This window comes from Pygoscelis adeliae, unplaced genomic scaffold (genome assembly GCF_000699105.1).
Source record: "Pygoscelis adeliae isolate BGI_AS28 unplaced genomic scaffold, ASM69910v1 Scaffold154, whole genome shotgun sequence".
Classification (NCBI taxonomy): Eukaryota; Metazoa; Chordata; class Aves; order Sphenisciformes; family Spheniscidae; genus Pygoscelis; species Pygoscelis adeliae.
The window spans coordinates 2,495,895-2,515,822 of NW_008825113.1; the positions used below are offsets into that span (position 1 = coordinate 2,495,895).

Below are 19,928 nucleotides of genomic sequence, written 5' to 3' on the forward strand. Positions count from 1 at the left end.
AAGGAGTCTGTTGTAAGCTAACATATAAGAATAATCTTGTATAATTGGAGGGCCTGTTTATTCTGGGAATTCAAGTTCATTAGCTTTGGCAGGAGCAGTTATTGGCCTGAAGGCTAGTTGACAAGATAGGTTTGTAGTGAATGGAGAGGTGGGAAACTGGAAAACTGGGTTCTCTTCCTCACCTCACTACAAATTTCTGCTGTCTTCCTTAGCAAAGTGATGATATGCCCATTATCTACATGGGTGAGCGATCTGCTTGACATGGACACTTATGCATATCTGCAGTGCCTTCTGTGTGGTCAGCAATGTAGCTGTACTTAGAAGGCTTGCTTTCATAATTGTGTTTCTTTGGAATACCATCCTACGATTATAGAAGTTTATTTTCAAAATTCTTTTCAACTGCACACCCTGGAGAATACAGTAAGGTTTAAAGCCAAAAGGAGAGAACATCTGATAATGAAGGTCTGGGCTGAATGTGATACAGAAGTTGTCTGATGTGGAGAAGGAGGAGTTGTCACTTTGTTGTGGTAGTAAAGCAGTTAAAACATTTGCTTTTGAAGCCAGAGGTGTGAACTCATACTTCAGACTGTCTCCAGTCAAGCCTTAATAAAACTTTATCTGATTATTCACTCAGGAGAGGCAAAGATTGCTTGACTTGATGTTAGCCATACCAGTTCCTTGTGTGCTTCGTGGTTTCTGAAATGCTATGCCTCAATGCTACCCGAAGGAGTATCCTTGGACCAACAGACCTCTGTTGTTGTTTTTGACAATGACAGCTGGAAAACAGCAGCTGTAAAAACTAGTTGTGAATAAACATAAACTGGAAAGCAGAAATCCACTAGTTACTGGGTTGCTGAGGTCCTGCAAGAGCTTTCTGCTGGGAGAAATAGGGAAAAGAATATAACTTGCTTTGAAGCAAGTCCCTTCTGAAGTAAGGGACTTGATGATAGCATGACAGTTGGATTTGGGCAGTCATTTTTGTCTCTTGGTCCTGTGAGCTTGATTGAAGAATTCTTGAAAATATGACCATAACCTTGAGACTATTCAGAAACTTTTTTCTCACTTATCTTCTGAGAAGGTTGTGATGCCAGCTTCCCTCTGTGGCTGAAGTCCTTAATGACAATATGCTGTTGTGTGAATGACTGCTATGTTCAGAATGTGTCCATCTTCACGCTGCTGGAGGTCATCAACCATTCCCAGTCACTGGCGCTTGTGATAGAAGACAGAATGAAGCGGTACAAAGTGTCTGGCCACAACCCCTTCTTTGGAAAGCTACAGATGGTCACCCTTCCTCCCATTGCTCCTGGAGTTCTAAAGATCATCTCAGAGAAAACGGATTTCTACCAGGTGTCAATTTTCTTTTTCTTTTTTACACTGAACCTCTAAGGATGGGGTGGGAAAGTAAATGTTATTTGCATGGATGTTTGGGGGCAGCATGTTTGTGTTACAATGACACGCTGCTGGTTTTTGCTTCCACAACCATTTGAAAGCAATGGCATTCTTCTTTGTGTACTTCCCAACAGGATGTTCAAAAGTGGCAGGTTATTTTCAAATTGCTAGTTGGTTTTGTGCCCAAATTCTTGGGGGCTAGGTATAGTTGATTTCTGACTTGAAGGATTTAGTTTCATTAGCTTGAAAGCTACACTTTAGAGAACTTTGATACCCCTCTAAGTTTTTAGATAAGAGGAAATGTTAGTGGGTGAATAATAATGAAAATATTCCATCCTCCTTGTTTTGAGTTTATATATTTCAAAGATGCTTTCCTTCTCCTGACCATTTCTTGATATTAGTGTTGGTATGAGGGTTGGTTCCAAGACCTTTTTCTTAATTACTGTGTTTCCAATTACTGTGCCTGACACATATACAATCTGTTAAGTTTTGACCCAGAAAATAGGAGCAGAAATGCTTTTCTTAACTTCTGGTGCACATACATTTGAATTACCTGTCCTACTAGGGTAGGAAAGTTGCATTCCTTTAGGTCTGAGTGTATGACCTGAATTCTTGCTCTTTGCTAAACTAAGACAGTTTGGAAATCCCTTTTGGTAATAGAGGGCATTTATGCAATGGAAAGCTTTTAAGTCAGGGAAGAAATGGCAATTATTATCATCATCATCATCATCATCATTATTATTTGTTTGCTTTCCCTAGAGAGTAGCCTGTGTGCTCTGGAATCAGCTGAACAAAGAGACACGGGAGCATCATATTGCCTGTGTGGAACTGTTCTACAGGCTGCACTGCTTGGCACCCTCAGCAAATATCTGCGAAGACATTATCTGCCACGCACTTTTGGATTGTGATAAAGTAAGTCCTTTATTCACTGAAGCCCCTTCATCACTGTAGAGTTGTTCCAGTGCTACCCAGACTGCCTCCAGTTCCCTTCCACCCCACATCTTCACTCCCATGGTCCCTCTGTCTTCCAGGAGTCCGACAGACTCTGTCCACGCCTTTACAGTTCCCTGGGATTTGTTCATCATGGGACTACTGCTAAACTTAATCCCTGGATACAAGCTCTATCAGTCAATGCTGGAGCTTTTTTAGTTTCAGCCCAAATCATGTAGTGTCTAAAAACTTGCAGTTTTTGTCATTATTTCCAAACTGACCCAGCTCCACCAATAACTCTAAAATAATTTTATTTTGTGTTGATTTTATAAACTGCATATTTCAACAAAAGACTTTATCACCTTGTAAGTGTATGTCAACATAATGTTGACCCTGTGTCCACCTTAGTATTTAGTTCTCATAATAAGTAACCTGTATTTTAAGTGAGCCAGTTACTAATTATTTTACTTGCCTAGTTTAATGACAGAACAGTTCTTTAATTACTTACAGTATATTTGTAAGAAGTGTCTTGCACAACAGAAATTAAAACAGCCACCTTCAGTCTTCATTATTGTTTTCATGTCTGCTTTTGGAACTTAAAAGTTTGGAAATCTTTTAGAAGCTTTCAAACAAAATTACTAATAATAAACACTACCTAATACACCAATGTCTTCCCATTTGTCATCCAACTTTTAAACCTCCCTGACACCAAAACAAGACTAAAATGTTTACACACAAGAGTCCTGAAATACATTTTTGGTGTATTGGCATGTCTTTTTTTTGCTCCTACAAACACTGTGGCTGTTAAGTTTTGGTTGTGCATTCATGAATACATGGCATTTTGGTTTAGTCTGCTGCAAAATAGAAAAGTGCTCTCAAACTACCTGAGAAGGATTAGCAGTCATCTACACAATAACGGTTGTTCTGCTAGAGGTTTAAAAGTCACTAAAATTTTACTCGGAGATAAATGCTGCAAAAAATACATATCTGTCTTGTTTCCTTGCAAAGGGGACAAGGCTGGAAGCACTGTTCAGATTCTCTGTCATGTGGCATCTGACCAGAGAGATCCAAGGCAGCAGAGTGACTTCTCACAATCGGTCCTTTGATAGGTATTTTCCATTTCCACTGGCTTAGTCTTACATTCATATATTTAACTATATCATGCTTTGTTCTGTTCTTTTTTCTGAGGTGGGAAAAAGTTCTCTGCAGAGAGACCAAAAAATGAGCAAAAGGAAGATCTTCAACTTTCTTGCACTGTTACCTTTGCAAAGCACTCTGGGTGCATGGTGCACTTTCTTGTGTGAAGGAAGCTTCTGTAAAAATAGAAAGAGCTTCATATATGAAGAATAGCTTGCAGACAAGTTTCTGCATAGCAGACTTTTTTTATCTTGGAGTGAGTTAGATTTTTTTCCAAAAAAAATAGAACCAACTACTTGTGTAAAAAAAAATTTATCTTATTTTAGTTTTATTTCCTATTTACGAGATCATAATCTCTGTATAAAATGAGACAAAAGCATTAAGAGTCTTTATAAATAAATATGTGAAAGAACTTTAAAATACGCTGCTCTTCTAGAGTGTGAGTGTATGTATGGCCTTGCTTCTACAAACGCATGTGTACTTGACCTCAACTCAAGGAAATGTGCATGATCAAGCTATTGTTAGCAGACATGAGCCGTTGGCTGGTGCTTACTTGAACATGCTCTATGTCTGTTCCCTGCCACTATTTTGTTGTTTGCATTAACTTTTTTGGGATTTCAATTGTACTTCTTTGTTCTGATTTCTCCACTCAGGTCTCTGTTTGTGGTACTGGACAGTCTCAATTGTTCAGATGGTGCAATTGGTGCTGCAGCACAGGGCTGGCTGATCCGTGCTCTTTCACTTAATGATGTTGCACGGATTCTTGAACCAGTCCTGCTGCTGCTGCTTCATCCAAAGACACAGCGCACGTCCATCCACTACATCAAACAGAAAAATTCAGCAGGTAAAACTGTTCTTGGACTGAAACTGTAAGTGCTAACATAGCATTGCATACTCCTGAACACCTACTGAAGGTAGCCTCTGAAGTGCAATGGCATCCTATTACCCTGAGTTGTCTTGTATCAGTGCCATAGATTCCTCCTCATCCAAGTACCTCTAGTGATGCCTAAAACAGAGTTCAGGAGTAAGTCATGCTAGTTGAAGGCCTAATGATCCTTTCTATTACAGTGGCTGCACCTACACTGTTGGTTTGGATTGCTCCCTGCTTTGCTCTGGGATCTTGTCCCACACTTCTCACTGCCATTCCCAGATAATCCACACTGCATGTGTGTTCACTGTTCACAGGATCCCTTCTTGAGCAAAACTAGGTCTGCAACCAAATGAAACCCAGGAGCAGTTCGGTGACTATGTCAGTCCAGGAACTGCTCCAGTAGGCAGGATGGACAGGCAAATCTCACCCTCTCCGCCCAGTCTTGCCCCAGCACAAGACTGGGGCACCCTCATACCAGGTTTCTTTATTCAGAATATTTTTTGTTAATGATTCCCTCAGCATCATGTTAAAATAATCAGACAGGTTGTGAGGAACATCTTGCTGTTTAGGACACACCACACACAAAAAGAAAAAAAAACTAATTCTGCTAACTTCTAAAAATTAAAATATCTTTGTCCAAAGAAGAGCTGTCTCGATTCAAGAGGAGAGCTGAGCCCTTGTGGCATATGTCTTGAGGTATCCCAGAGCTAGGATGTAGAAGCAAAGAGAGATGTTTGGAATTGAAGATGATCTCCAGCCACCCAAATTTAGGAATGTGGCAGGGCGTCTTTACCTTGACAGGCTAAATTTGACAGCTGGAAGATGTCCATTTTAAGACCTGTAATGAGAACCATTGTGAACCACATATGATCTGTGTGTCAAATGTGGAACAGACAAGTGTGACGGAGACCTGTGGAGAGCAGCTGAGGAAGACTGAGACAGGTGTGGAGCCAGGGTTCGCTCCAAGTGCGGAGTACTGCGAAGGCTGGCAGTCTGTTGAGGTTTGGGATTGCTGGGAGTGGTATGGATATGAGACGCTCTGCACCATTTGGCCCATGTAGCCAAGATTGTTTCCTGGAGCAGAGCAGGAAGACAGTGGAGAAGTGTCTGGTAGTTTTGTGTAAAGAAACTTCCGTGTCACCTGTCTCATTACTGTTAACCTAGCTGTCGGCTTGCATAATTGTTTTTCTGTCTTGATTGGCAAATAGTTAGATGGCAGATATTTATAGCATCCAACGGAACCTGTTTATTAGATGCTATACAAACACAGAGCTAATATATTCCTTCTTTGTTCCACAGCATGTAATCAAGAAAAACAGCTCTTTTAAAAAAAAAAAAAAAAAAAAAAATTCCTCTGTTGCTATCTTTCTCATTTCTCTCCTGATCTCAACAAACATTTTATGCTCAGGAAGCATAAAAAAAAATTGTCACATCTAGGGAGTCATAGCATAAGAGAAACAGTATGTGCTTTATGTTTTGATCCTATTCTCTTGCGCTTACAGTAGCTTAGGACTGTTCTACCTCTTTAAAGAAGATAATTCTTGCCTTAACCCAGGGGTTTTTTTTAGCTCCGCTTGTTACAATTAATAGCAGACTAGAGCAGAGTAGCTTTTTAACCTTTTTTTTTCTTACAATGATTTATTCAATATAAGGCATGTTGTGTGAAATAGACAATTATATGCTCTTTTTGAAAAAAACAATTTTTTTTTCAGAAGATATACGTGATTGGCTTTGCAAGAAAAAGGCCTCTTTCAAAGAGTCTGGCATCTCTGAGAGCAATTCCGAGGAAAACCTTCCACTGAGCCAGTTTACTACTGTGGATAGAGAAGCAATTTGGGCAGAAGTGGAAAAAGATCCAGAGAAGTCAGAGTTAAAAACTGAACAGTCTGAAAATGGTGGCTATTGTAATCCAGTAACTTCACATGAAGCAGATGGTGACCAGGATAATAGTGAGCACACAGAATCAGCAGACACCAGCACAGGCCATGACAGTGAAAATACATCCTCTTTTTCTCCTTCTCTGGAGCTGCAAGAAGTGAGCAATGAGGACAATGACAGTGCTGCAACCGATGGTAGAGAGACCACAAACCATGTGAGTTCTCTCAATGCATTCCTTCCTGAAAGCTCCAAATCCAGTGTAGCGCTAAACCTCGTGCGTGCTGACTCTGAGAGGACTCATGCATCAGAGTCTCTGTCGAGTGATGAAGAGGTGGACTTGGAACTCCAGGAAATTACCCATTCTAGGTTGCTCAAGCAGCAGAAGGAAAAACAGGAGATGATTGAGGCTCTGTTCAAACATATGCTGCTATATTTGCAGCCTTATGATTCTAAGAGGGTATTGTATGCTTTTTCTGTTCTGGAGGCAGTGCTTAAAACAAACCCTAAAGAATTTATTGAAGCTGTAGCTAGTACAAGCATGGATACCAGCTCCACAGCACATTTGAATCTTATTTACAATCTCTTAGCTCGCCATCAGGAAGCTCTTGTAGGGCAGAGTTTTTATGGCAAGCTTCAGACTCAGTCCCCAACCATGTGTCCCCATTCTCTTCTAATAGAATTGCTCACTTACCTATGTCTCAGTTTTCTGCGCTCATATTATCCATGCTACTTGAAGGTCACACACAGAGATGTGCTTGGCAACAGAGATGTTCAGGTAAAAAGTGTGGAAGTCCTGATTAGAATGATGACGCAGCTAACTACCATGACAAAGGCAGCAGAGAATAAGAACGTAGAGTTCATACGCAATTTGCTAGGAAGATGCAAAATTCAGGAATTTGTTCTTCTTTCTTTGTCTGCATCTATGTATACAAGTCAGAAACGGTATGAACTGCTTATGGCAGATGAAGTTAATAACGTTCCTGAAGAAGAACTCTTTGAAGAGAGCCTAATCAATTTTGGGCATGATCAAATATGGAGCGAACACCCACTCCAGATTGAGTTACTGAAGCTCTTGCAGGTATTGATTGTCTTGGAGCACCATCTTGGACAGACTCATGAGGAGCAGGAGAATCAGCCAGACCTCTCTAAGGAATGGCAGCAGGCTCTTAATTTCCAGCAGGCTATTGGTGCAATGCAATATGTCTATCCGCACCCAATAACTTCACAGGGATTATTCGTCTCTGCTGTGGTTAGAGGGCTGCAACCAGAGTATGGCTATGGGATGCATCCCACTTGGGTAGGCTTAGTCACATGTTCCCTGCCCTATTTTGGGAAGTCTTTAGGCTGGACTGTGGCACCATTTGTTGTACAGATATGCAAAAACCTGGATGAGCTTGTCAAACAGTATGAAAATGAAGCTGTGAAGACGTCTGCAAAAACATCTGCAAGGTAAGAGGCGTCTGCAGTGTGGGATTTGTTATGCTGAAACTTTTTTTGAGTTCCTCTTACCAGAGTGTAGTGCATAGTAATTTACTGTTTTAGCATTGTGGCTCCCAGAGTTTGATCCTCAAACCCTGCTGCACATGCAGGCATCTGTCCCTTGAGCCCAGCTGCGGTGGAGGCAGTTTTGTTGCAGCAGGGCTCACTGTGGTTGCAAGAATGACCAGCAGCTGTCATACTTCCTGTCCCCCTCTGCCTGCCATTCAAGTAAAAAGAAGTTCCCAGTTTTGAAAAAAACGGAGGATTTTGGAGGACTAACTGGGGAGAGACACCCTGGAGAAGAAAAATACAGTGATGCTGTTCAGAACAGGCAGTAAGTGAAAGGACTAGGAAAAAATAATTGGACATGAAAGATTTATGGTCAGGTGGGGAATAATATTCTAAAAGATCTAGACAAGGAAACAGGGTTGTTCAAGCGTAGTTTGTGAATCCTTTGATTTGATATTCCTGTCTGGTTGTTTCAGTATTCTTTTAACCATCAAATAGAAACAGATTTCTACTGGAATTTGTAATCAAGGAAATAACGCTTGGCCTGTTAACCTTTTTTTTTTTTTTTTTTTTTCCCCCTCTTTCCCCTACAAAGCTTAACTTCTAAAAGAGAAAATGTTACACCTGATTACCCACTAACCCTTTTGGAAGGTCTGACAACCATTGGTCACTTCTGCCTTCTGGATCACCCTAACCAAACTAAGAAGGTAAGTGCTTAATGCCTACCACTCACTTGATGCCTTGGCACCAGTTCATCAAAGTATACATCCCTTTTTCATTCAGAGGTGAATATAAGTAGTCAAGCGGCACTTGCACAAGAAGATAGCCTTAGAGAAGCCTCACAGCACACCAAAAGAAGTGAACGTAGTAAAAGTGTAAGGGAGGGGGACTGAACTTAATTTTTTTTATTTGAAGACAGGAAAGTTAATTTTAAGCAGAAGATGTTAATGATGATCTTGGTCACACAAATATTAGTCCTGTGTAGCTTGTCTACAGTTGCTCTGTCATTAACAAAGTCTTCTATTTTCTTTTGAGTCGATAACATGCTGATGTGTTCTCTACAATTTTTATTCCTATAACATTTGTCAGAAGAGGATATTACGCTAACAATTTCCTAGACAGATCAATTCTCTCTGCGCCAAAATAGTGAGCAGCAAATTCAGTAGACTAATAGCAGCAGTATATTTCAGAAATAGAATGGCTGAATTATTTTTAAAGTTGTCATTACAAAAGTTGACTATAATTCTCCTAATTATGCAATAAGAGGAGTCACTCTGTGGTGCATAATGTAATGTATTTTAATATTCATATTTTTGTTTTTTCTAGTCATCGTGTTTAGCTGAACCTGCAAACCTGAGGAATGCTAGGAATGCCATTTTGGAAGAATTGCCTCGCATTATTAATACCATGTCCCTTCTTTGGAGCGTTATAAAGAGGGAAGACTCTCAAAAAAGACCAACTGACTTCTTTGGAACAACTAAAGGCTCCTCTTCGGTCTACTTTAAAGCAACCAAAGTAGGAGTTCTTTTAAACTGCTGTGTATCTCATCATCCTTATCATCCCCTCCCTCACCAGTGTATTTTACATAGAGTTCATAGGAATAGTTTTGCCATTCCCAGAATTACATTGGGCCACAAAGAATTTTTGCAGAACTGTCATGAGCTACAAAGTTGCACAGTACCTACCTACAAAAGTAGATTTTTTCCCTGTTCTTTTTGCCCATCTGCACCCTTACCTGATCTGTTTAATGTTTTGCTTTTTCTGTGAGCTTCTGTTAATAGCTGCTGTAGAGCCAACCGCCTCTGAATTATCTGCACCTTCTGCAGGCAATAGAACATGTACCTGAAGGAGTAAAGATACTAGACTTTTCCCTTCTCTGTGGATATTGGTAAATCATAGCAGTGAAAAATATCTGTAGAAGAGAGAATATAACACAAGTTATTTTTTCTATTTTGCAACCTGCTTTCCAACGAATGTGCCTTCCATCTGTAAGGAGGATACACTAACTCGTAAATAAATTATCAAAACTAGTCTGGCTGCCAAGTATATAAAGAGATTCTTTTGTTGTTGTGTATTTTCTGAACATCTTGGGAAAAGGAAGAATGTTTTACAGACGATGAGATAGCCTTTGCCTTGCAAAGTTTAGCACTGACAGTTATTTTTTTTCCCCCTTTATAGACATTAAAAACTAAAATACTGGACTTCATGAATCCATTGACAGCACAACTTGGAATCCAGTTGATGGCAGCAATTGCAGCAGTATGGAATAGCAAGAAACCTCATAGGAGTCAAAGTAAAATCAAGGTGAAACTAAAGAAAGGCACCCTTAGTTTTCCAGTGTAAAGGCAAATGTTATATTTATATGATAAGTTCTAAGCTCTGGGTTTGTTTATAGATTCTTTGGGTTTTTTTACATGTGATGACATCAAGCCACTGAAAAATCTGAAACACTTTTATTTGTACGTAATTCCACAAAGCATCAGGACTATGATTAAACCTAAATCAGTAATCAAATAAAGAGGACAGTGTGGCAGTTTGTCTGATAGTAACAGCCATTTTTTATTCAATACTGGACTGTAATCTTAGGATTGCAACTTGCCAATTATATTTTAAAGACCGTGGATCAGACTGTTTTTAAAGACTGTTTCCAGAGGAAGGTTAAAGTTGTAGTATTCTCTGGAACTAAGCATTTATTCTGTGTAGAACACCTCTTTCTTTTCTGCTTTCACTTGAGCATAATGAAGGTGTTGGAAGAAGATCTGTATATGACAAATTGTTGCATGCTTGATTTAACTTGTCTAATTTATGTTTTGTATAAGTATTGATATTTGAATAATCACACAAAAAGCTGTTTTTTCAAGTTCATGTTTTGCCTGGTACAGTGATCTGAGTGGCGTGTCTTTTGTTTTGTTGTTTTTTTTCAGATTCTTCCAGTGGCTAGTGCATCTCAGCTTATTCTTGTGGACTTAATATGTGCACTTAATACATTGAAAATTGACACTATATTACATCTAGTCAAAGAGGTAGTCAAGAAACCATCACAAATCAAGGGCGAAGAGGTAACCATGAAGATAATTCCATTTTCTTAATATATTCTATTCTGGATCTATTCCAATGTGTCTTCTAAATTTTGTTAGAAGGAAAGTTTGGGCTTTTTTCTAAATGTGTGATTCTCTTTTACTCCTGAATAAGTTATGTTTTCAGAATGTGGGTTTCTGTGTTTTGATCCGTCAATGTAAGTAGGTTCTTCATAACATTTTGCTAGAGAAGTTGCTGGTAATGAAAAGGTGTGGGGTCCTCCAGTACCAAAGATGATGACAATTTTCATAAAGCTGCCGCAGATATACAACTCAGTGACACATTTCTCTCTCTCTACCCTTATCTGAACAGTTAGAAATACTTCACATTGAGTCTGCTATCTTCCAATTGGCTTTCAAGGAAACCAGTTTTGCTGCCACGCATGCCGTGGCAGGAGCTCCTACAGCTCTCAATAAACTGTAGCAGATATTCCAAAGTACTGTGACTGCTTCTGAACTAGGGTCCTCTATTAAAGCTCTGAATTCCCTCTTGCTGCTGTATAGATAATATTGTCATAGCTGGTCACCTGTTGGAGTACAAGTGGCTTCTAAGAAAGGTGTGTTAACCATTGAACACAAGTATTCAACAGCTGGGGCCTTCTTTTTTTTTCTGATGGCAAATAATTGCAGTTTTGCTTTTATTTTTCAGAAATCTTCTCTTGCAGATATTCCAGTGCTGCAGTTCAGTTATGCTTTCATTCAAAGGTAATTTAGTCATTATAAAAGAGAATTTTCTGTTTGACTCTAGTCAGGATAACAGCCAGCATCACTATTTTTGCTTTACTTTGATCTTCGTATCACAATGTCACAGAACACCTTTATATAGGAAATGGTTATTGCCACTTCATTGTTAAGTAACAGACAGACACAAACCAACTGGGCTATGACATTATGTTCCATTGATCTGTTGATAATGCCAGTCTGAAAGCCTCATTTCATACTAATAGAGCAACATACTTCAGGCATCTCATTAGCAAGGTACTGGTATAATTTCTTACAGTCTTTCTCCTTATCTGTTCTGTGTTGCCAGATGAATGGATAGAGAACTTCTCAATTCAATAAAACTGCTATGGCTGCAGTCTGTGCTGGACATGTAGGGGGTCAGGCAGTTGATTTGGAAATATTCCTTTGATCAAAACTCTTCTTCACATACTTGGCTCTTCTCATACGGAAGCCTTGGGATAGATCAGACTGTACAAATACTGTATGCAATAAGCTATGGAGATAAAGTAAGCTGGCATGCAGTGGAGTGGTTAGCGAAACTTTATTCCTTTTCTTCCCCCTGAAGACGCAGCCCTCTTACAATGCTGGCTGGCATACTGCATGTGCTGCTAGCATTTACTGCTGCATGCATATTGCCTGTGCTGCCGGATATTTATACCACGCTGTTGGATCAGTTATGAAGGGGCAGGATTTAAAGGACTGATCCTGATGGAAGCTTTTAGGCCACCAAGTTACCCATGTAGGTTGTTTTTTTGTTTTTTTCCTTAACTCTAACTTCAGGCTTAGGTGTGTTTTGGTATTGTTTTTTTGGCAGACTGCCTGTATCAGCCTTGCAGGAGAACTTCCAGCCCTTATTAGGACTTCTCAAAGAGTCTGTGCAGTTGAATTTGTCTCCTCCTGGACACTTTCTTCTTCTCAGGTACTGCTTAAGAGAGAGGAAGGCTTATAGATGCATTGAGTAGACCTGTCCAATTACTAACTCGGAGTGAATTGATTTTCCCACAGCACTCTGAATGACTTTGTGACTAGGACACCTACTCTAGAAAACAAAAAAGACCAAAAAGACTTGCAGGTACAGTGTATACATTTATACCTTTTAGTTCATAAATCTGGCACTGTACATCTAAGTACAAGTGGAGATGGCCTGATCTGTGCTTTGTATCTGAATTTACCTGTGCTTTTAGAATGTGTGAATGTGCATCCACACATTGTGGCTTAGGCCTGGTAAATATGGGAGACTCAAATATGAGAGACATGATGCACAGAATGTCTCTAACAAAATTTTGTCAAAAAAGCGTGAAATTGCAGTGGTAACTATGGACTTTTCAAAGCTGTTTTCCTTGGGTAATTTTATGATTTTTCTCAGAATTTAAATCATAACACAAGTGTGATGTCATGAGTTCATATCATATGTGTAAGTATTGAAATCTCAAAACTATCTAGGAAAATTAGTAGTGTAATTATCCTTGAAGCTCATAGCTGTGTTTGGCAATGTAAATGACTGTCAGCTCACCTTTTATGTAAAGAAGAGGTGGAGTAGAGCAGGATTCTCCTCCTATACTGATTGTGATTTCACCAGAACACTTTAAGCACTACCCACATGGGTGGTTTTGGCTTTGAGCCAACGTAATGCTACCTGTGAGGTGAGACAGTGTTACGGTTACTTTAGTGTGCCAACAGAGAAATTAAGTCTCCACTTCTGCTTCAGACACTGGCCAGCAAAATGACGGTGATGGTAAAAAGACAGTTTTGCCATCTTACAGCCTCTTCACAAGTGACCTCTGCTTTGCTTTGGATACTTGGGATTTGGTTTCCTTAGAGTGATGAGCTTTCATTTCACTGGGAATTAAATATGCTGAAGGTGACTATGCACATAGTTTGGTGCTATGTCTTGCTTACCCCTAATAGAAAGGCTGAAATACGAACAGATGGATTACCATAAAATAAAACCCTGCCTCACCTAATGCTCTGCCTCACTTAATGTTCTCCAGATATAAAAGGAATAAAAAGGAATAGTGTTCAAAACAATAAAGGCATTGGTATGCCACTTCTGAGGGACTGAACAATTCAGATCATGTCTTTGACAGATGAAGCTGATGTGTAAAGTGTGGCAGGACTGAGGCCAAATTGATACTGTGTTAATGGCTTGCATGGAAAATCATGACTAAAACCTCCATGATAAGCTAACTTAAAGTTTTTCCTGCTTCTCATTTTCTTGCCTGTTCTTATTTGAAGTGAGCAGTAGGTAGTTATCTTGAGAGCACAGAGAGTTAAATCAGAGATTTGTGTTTCGAAGAGATAAAAGTGCTTACTTCTAATCCTCCTGACATGTTCCATATAAAGAGGACTTCACTGGATTGGCCAAGTGATGATAGCTTTCATCTGATGCCACATTGTCTGGTTATGTTATAGGAGGTGACCCAAAAAATCTTGGAGGCTGTAGGGACTGTTGCTGGTTCTTCACTGGAACAGACTAGCTGGCTGAGCCGGAACTTAGAAGTGAAAGCTCAGCCTCAGATTTTACCAGATGACTTCAACATTGAAGATGTGAACGGTAATGTGATTTTGTCTGACTTTCTGCTGCTTTTTCTCTTCTGCTTAAGTCAGTGAAGTGTACGAGGTGTTTGGTAGTGTGTAGTTCACATGAGAAGGGAGTAATACAGACAAAAAGTAAAACCAAAAGTCTGCATTATCCTACAATAACAATGTCAACCTAAGCGGGTTTAGTAAATATCTGCAGATTGTGTATAATACAGAGGAAAACATACTGCAGGTGCGTGCAATACATGCAACAGAACAGCACGGGGCATGAGGTAATGTCATTGTGGCAACATGTCCGGAAGCATTTCACTATAATACCAATATGCAAATAACAGTTGGGTTTGGGAAGAAAATTAGCAAACAGCAAAATTTAAACATGTCTTGTCTGAAGGGAAAACTAAATGATTTTGCCTCTTTTAGATACATCAGTGGCACCATCTTCAATGGTTTCTGCCTCTGCTCCTTCGATATACAGTGTCCAAGCTCTTTCTCTCCTTGCAGAAGTAAGTAGGAACAGTTTCGTAGTTGCTGCTCTCATCTGTGGGGTGGTTGTTTATTGATATTGTTGAGCAGAGGAATACATTAGGTTTTCCTGGTAGATTAAATGGGAACTTAAATCTTTATTGAGGCATCCCACGTGCACACACATTCTAGCCTGAAATATGGCATGCTTTCCCCTTTTGTCAGAAATACCAACTAAAGGTTTAAAGAGACATTCTTTTCATTTTTAAGGTTCTTGCTTCTCTTTTGGACATGGTTTACCGGAGCGACGAGAAGGAGAAAGCTGTGCCATTGATTTCACGTTTGCTTTATTATGTATTTCCTTATCTACGCAACCACAGGTGACTTCTCTCTCTGCACATGTGATTTTTCTTACATCTGATTTTTTTGGCCACAGTGTAAGACTTTTGCTTTTTCTTCTTCTCAGGAGTGCTTAATAGTCAAGGGGAATTGTAAGAGTTGGAGACCTGTGATACAAAATCTCATATAAATAATTCTCTAATTTAGTCGCCAGCTGTATAGGACAGAGAAGTATGTTCTCCCCTTCCCGTACCATACGGCTGATCTTTTGCTCTAGAAAAAGTCTTATTATTCTCATTAATAAATGAAATTTTCCCTAAGGAAGGGCAACTTCCTTTACGAGCCTTAGACCTGTAAAGCTCCTGTGCTCAGACACTGCTGTCCTGAATCACACCCCAGAAGAGCTTCTCTCTCCACTCACTGTGGAAGACCTAGGGAGTGAGGCACAGTTAGTTAAAATAAACCTCTGGGAATGCTTTTCACCACCCTCTTCCTGCTGTTCACACACACATGCCTCCCAACTGGAAGAGCACAGGTAACGAGCATAACTAATTGGTGTTTGGGACGGTAAGATTTTGTAACAACTATTTTGCAAAGTTGCTCAGCTGTAGAGTCACTGAGCCTAGGGAGTGAGGCACAGTTAGTTAAAATAAACCTCTGGGAATGCTTTTCACCACCCTCTTCCTGCTGTTCACACACACATGCCTCCCAACTGGAAGAGCACAGGTAACCAGCATAGTGTTTGGGACGGTAAGATTTTGTAACAACTATTTTGCAAAGTTGCTCAGCTGTAGAGTCACTGAGCCTGTCAGCTGTTCTAAGTTCTCTGTGCCTTAGTTTTCCAGTGATCTTACAGCTTAAATGATGAGCCGTCCTCCACAGTAGGGTAATACAAAACTTCCCTTTTGGGAGGATTATCTTACATATCCAGTTAGTTTATGCTAATAATGCTAAATCCCTTCTCAGCGTAGACATCTAAAAGTAGTCTGTCAACCCTGCCGTACCAACTGTTTGCAGCATTAGGGACATTGCCGTGCTTTGCATTATATGGTGGGTTTGTGCTTTTAGGGTATTTTTCCTGACCGTTCTTTTTCCTGTAATGGATGATCAGAATTCAGGATAATACTTGGTGGCTATGTTTACATTAGTAATTTGATTAGAGCAGTAGTGTAGTTCTGAAGTGAATCTCTTGATTTGTCTCCATTTATGAAAAGCTGCTTCAGTACTCCAAGCAGTTTTAGTGCATGAACTAAATTCCTTTTGGAGGAAACTAATAGAAGCTCCTATGCAAAAGTGACCCAACAGGGCTTGCTAATTCCTGACTGCACTGCCATGAGGAGATCTAGCACATACATACCAGATGTGCCAGTAGAAGGCTGTCAAACTTGGGATATCCTGAAGCTGTTCTTGTGAGCCGAGTTATCCTGCCCTACTACTTGCTGTCCCCTGTGGGCCCTCAGCTCTTCACTGCAACTGATACCTGTCTTTCTGCTGCTTCTTCCTTATCCTTCTGGCATGTCATCCCTTCCTACTTTATCTGCCCTGTTGCTTTTCTCCATTGCTGAACGCTGTTGCTTTTATTGTCCTTTACTATCATTGCTTTTCAATTTCTGCCCATCTGACACCTACCTTTTCTGCCTGTTGGGGAAGAAGGGCAACAAGGAAACAATGCCCCTGCTGAGTCTTTCCTGTGAAGTGGTCAAAAGTTTGTTAGTAGTCTGGATGAAGACCAGGACAGCAAACGGAGATAAGGAACAGCACAGCAGACATGTGCCCACTGCAGAAAGCTAGAAGAAATCTTCAGGTACCCGCTCACTGCCAAGCCTGCAGCCCATTTCAGCTCAAGTCTGAGGGCCACCATGCAGTAGTATCTAGAGGGGTGCATGCTGTCCCTGAACCCTACAAGGACGATCTGGGCAGGAGCACATCCACGGACCCTTTTCATCCACGGACTCCTTTCCACACTACAGCAGGCTTCAGGAGAGCTGTTGGCTAAAACCCAGGTGTGTGTACAGATTTCCGTGCTCATTTTAATGGTGACTTTGTGAGTGAATTAATTAATGCCTTCATTTTTGGTGGGAATTAAGGTATTTTGTTCAGAGCAGCAGCGTAGCTGTATAAATCATTGCTCTGACTGCAAGGGTTGCTTTGTCTTTAGAAGCAGTTGCCCTGGGACCATGAGATGTGAGATAAATCTTCCACATATTAGTCACCTGTGTCAGGAACCGTGGGTTGTGCCTGTGGGCCTGCCTCAGGCGGGGCAGGGAGTCAGCTGTGTGCACAGCACCTGGGGGATAACACAGCCCCCTCTGGGCTTCTGTGATAAGAACATGCTGCCAGTGCCTTTCCTTCCCCCAGCAGGCAGCTGCAGGCTGATGGTCTGGTGCCGGCAGCGTTCGTTCAGACCATGAAGCAGTCTCTAACTGAGGAGCCATGGAGTTTTGTGGTGACGCTTAATTTGCTTTGCATACGAATAAGCCAAAAATATCACTGGCTGTCCCACCCTCGCCCAGGCACTGGCAGTGGGCAGCAGTAGTGCAGTCTCCCCAGCGAAGCTTTGACTCCACAGGGCACAAGGCACAGTACTGTCCTTGTCCCTGGTTGTGGCAGACAGCTTCCTGAAGGCACTCAGCTGGGGCCATGCATCTCCCATGGTAGTAGGGTTAAAAGGGACACCGTCACATCTGTTGACATGTCGTTGCTGCTCGCGGAGCTCTGAACCCATGTCATGTCCTAATGTTATCCAGCAAACTTCGGTGTTGGGGCATTCTGAGTATTGATTGCAGGTGGAGGGACAGCCCGTACTGTTGTGTGCGTCCCCTCAAGCACACAGGTCTAGGTCATTACTCGGTCTGGGCAGGCAGGAGCATGGCATGGAGCACATTGAGAGCACACACTGACAGAAGGCCCTCTCTGTGCTCAAAAGCCTTAACCCTGGCTCCTTGAAGAAAACCAGAGGCTAGGAGGAAGAAGGCCATAGGCAAGAAACTATCTTGTATCTTCACAGGCACTCGGGGACTGATGGGTTTGCTCTTCTCTCCTCCACAGAGTCCTCAGAGAAGGGAGTTGCAGCGATGTCCCTCCACCTTGTTCCCATGCTGCTGTGGGCAGGAGGCAGTATGCACCCCACGGGGCTATCTTTGAGCACCCAGAGGCCACCACAGCACTGCAGAGGAAGGAAGATGACAGAGGCTGTAGTGGAAAGGCATCTGCAGGATGCTGAGCATGACTGACATGGCTCACGTGATACCAGACTGGTAAAAGCTTGGGAGCAGGAGGCTCTGAAGAGGTGGGAGAAGGACAGCCTCAGCAGGAGGACCAGTGAACTATCTTCCCTGGCAGTGGTGGTTGCTGGGCACTTGCTGGAAGAAGCAGCTCTGCCTGTTGCCGACCCTCTCATGGCTGATGCCTGGGTGGACAGCAGAGCCCCCATCCATGTGTGCAAGTCAGTCAGAAGGGTGAGGTGTGGTAAGAGGCATGTAGACTATAGTCTCTATAGGAGGCTATAGGACAGGCCCTCTCCTGTCCTCTCCGTTCCCACCAGCATTGTGTTAGTTAGGCCTTGTTGGCCAAATTCTGTTAATTTTGTCTCTGTGTAGACCTTGTTGGCCCACAGGGGAGTGTACGTGGTTGTGTTTGTCCTCTCCTCTGTTTCCATTCTAATAAGGTACGAGCTGTATTTCCACCAGGAACTGAAACCTTTTGTTGTCTGAGCTTTGTGACAGCTATTTCTGTTTAGCTGTAGGTATTCCTCCCATCTGGGTTTTTGACCTTTACTTAAAGCTCCCCTTTCTGTGTATGTTAGGTAATGGAAAGAGGCTGTGGGATGGGCAGCAGACCACTGGGCAGGTCACAGGACCCATCATGAAGTAGAAAGAGCACAGTATCTCCCTATACTCTGCCTAGTTTTTCAGCCAAAAGCATAGGTGTGGGAGAGATGGGTGACACCCTCTGTCAGCTAAACAGTATAACCCTTTTCCCACAGGGACAGGAGGAGGGAGAAGAGAATGTTTCTTTGCTGTGCAGGCTTCCTTCTATCTTCCAGGGCCTTATCAGCTGGTCCTGCTTCCTCAGCCTTCCTCATGCATTCCTCCCCCCCTTTCTCCCAGTGCTATTCACAGATGTCTTAGAAAGCAAGTCCTCCTTTTTCTAGCAGCTCCGTGCTAAGTGGCAGGAAGCAACGCTCCCCTTCCCTTCCCTGCTCGCCCCCAGTTCCATTTTTCTGAGTTGCAGCTGCTCCTGCTGTAGCAGGTATCGAGCTTCCCCTCCTCCTGGCTGCTACCTTTTGGCTACTACGTTTTTCTGAGTAGACCAATCTATACCGAGGCGTGGGAGAACATCACCCACAGCTCGCGGGTTGGGGAGGGGAGCGGGGATTGTCTCAAGTGTTATTTAGGTCACAGTCAAAACCACTAGCCAGTATACAGTAAAGAGCAAAAAAGGATACAGAGGGTCAGGGAAGATATAACTAGGCATGCCTAAAAGGCATGATGGGTTGAGTGTCACTGGGAAGTAAGCATTAAAGACAGCAAGCCTCAGGGTGCAGCACGGTTTGGAGACATTTCCATGCTCCCTCTCAAGGGAGATGGATTAAAAAGGATGCAGAGAAATTTTGGGAAGCTGTTCTTTTCTATTCATTATATTTGTGTATTTTCCATTGTATCTATTACAATGTTTTCTGCCTACTTCACCCCTAACCAAGTCAGTCAGATTCTTGATGTATGGAGCGTATGTCACTCTTACTGACCGGGGCATATTCCATTGTGCACATGCATCTGGTGCCCTCACCATTTGCAGCAGATATGGAAAACCCTCCATACAGCCACCACTGAAACTGTTCCTGGGAACACTGGCATCATGTTGCCGTGCTTGGCTTGCTGCGAGGCAGTGGCTGCAAGCCAAATGCTCGTTCCATCTCTGCCTCATGAGTGGAAATGGCACAATTAAAATTGGCATGGACACCACTGCTGTCAGGATGTCCTTGTGAACTGGTGCAGGGGATAAATGACGATTTCTGCAATGCAAATGGAGATCTGAACGCCAGGAGTCAGCCAGCTTTTTCTTTTTTTTTTTTTTTTTTTTTTTTTTTTTTT

At 41.8% G+C, this 19,928-nt stretch overlaps 1 protein-coding gene across 1 annotated transcript in view; it reads left to right on the plus strand.

The window, feature by feature from the left end:
- DOPEY2 (dopey family member 2) overlaps nt 1–19,928 on the plus strand; it is a 52,645-nt gene that overhangs the window by 22,899 nt on the left and 9,818 nt on the right. The window contains exons 14-28 of the mRNA XM_009327964.1: nt 1,076–1,347; nt 2,149–2,301; nt 3,328–3,428; nt 4,110–4,300; nt 6,040–7,654; nt 8,289–8,400; nt 9,020–9,208; nt 9,872–9,997; nt 10,618–10,752; nt 11,420–11,475; nt 12,308–12,412; nt 12,499–12,565; nt 13,906–14,047; nt 14,455–14,537; nt 14,767–14,876. Of these exons, the coding sequence (XP_009326239.1) occupies nt 1,076–1,347; nt 2,149–2,301; nt 3,328–3,428; nt 4,110–4,300; nt 6,040–7,654; nt 8,289–8,400; nt 9,020–9,208; nt 9,872–9,997; nt 10,618–10,752; nt 11,420–11,475; nt 12,308–12,412; nt 12,499–12,565; nt 13,906–14,047; nt 14,455–14,537; nt 14,767–14,876 (3,457 nt within the window). The remainder of the gene's footprint in view (nt 1–1,075; nt 1,348–2,148; nt 2,302–3,327; nt 3,429–4,109; nt 4,301–6,039; nt 7,655–8,288; nt 8,401–9,019; nt 9,209–9,871; nt 9,998–10,617; nt 10,753–11,419; nt 11,476–12,307; nt 12,413–12,498; nt 12,566–13,905; nt 14,048–14,454; nt 14,538–14,766; nt 14,877–19,928) is intronic.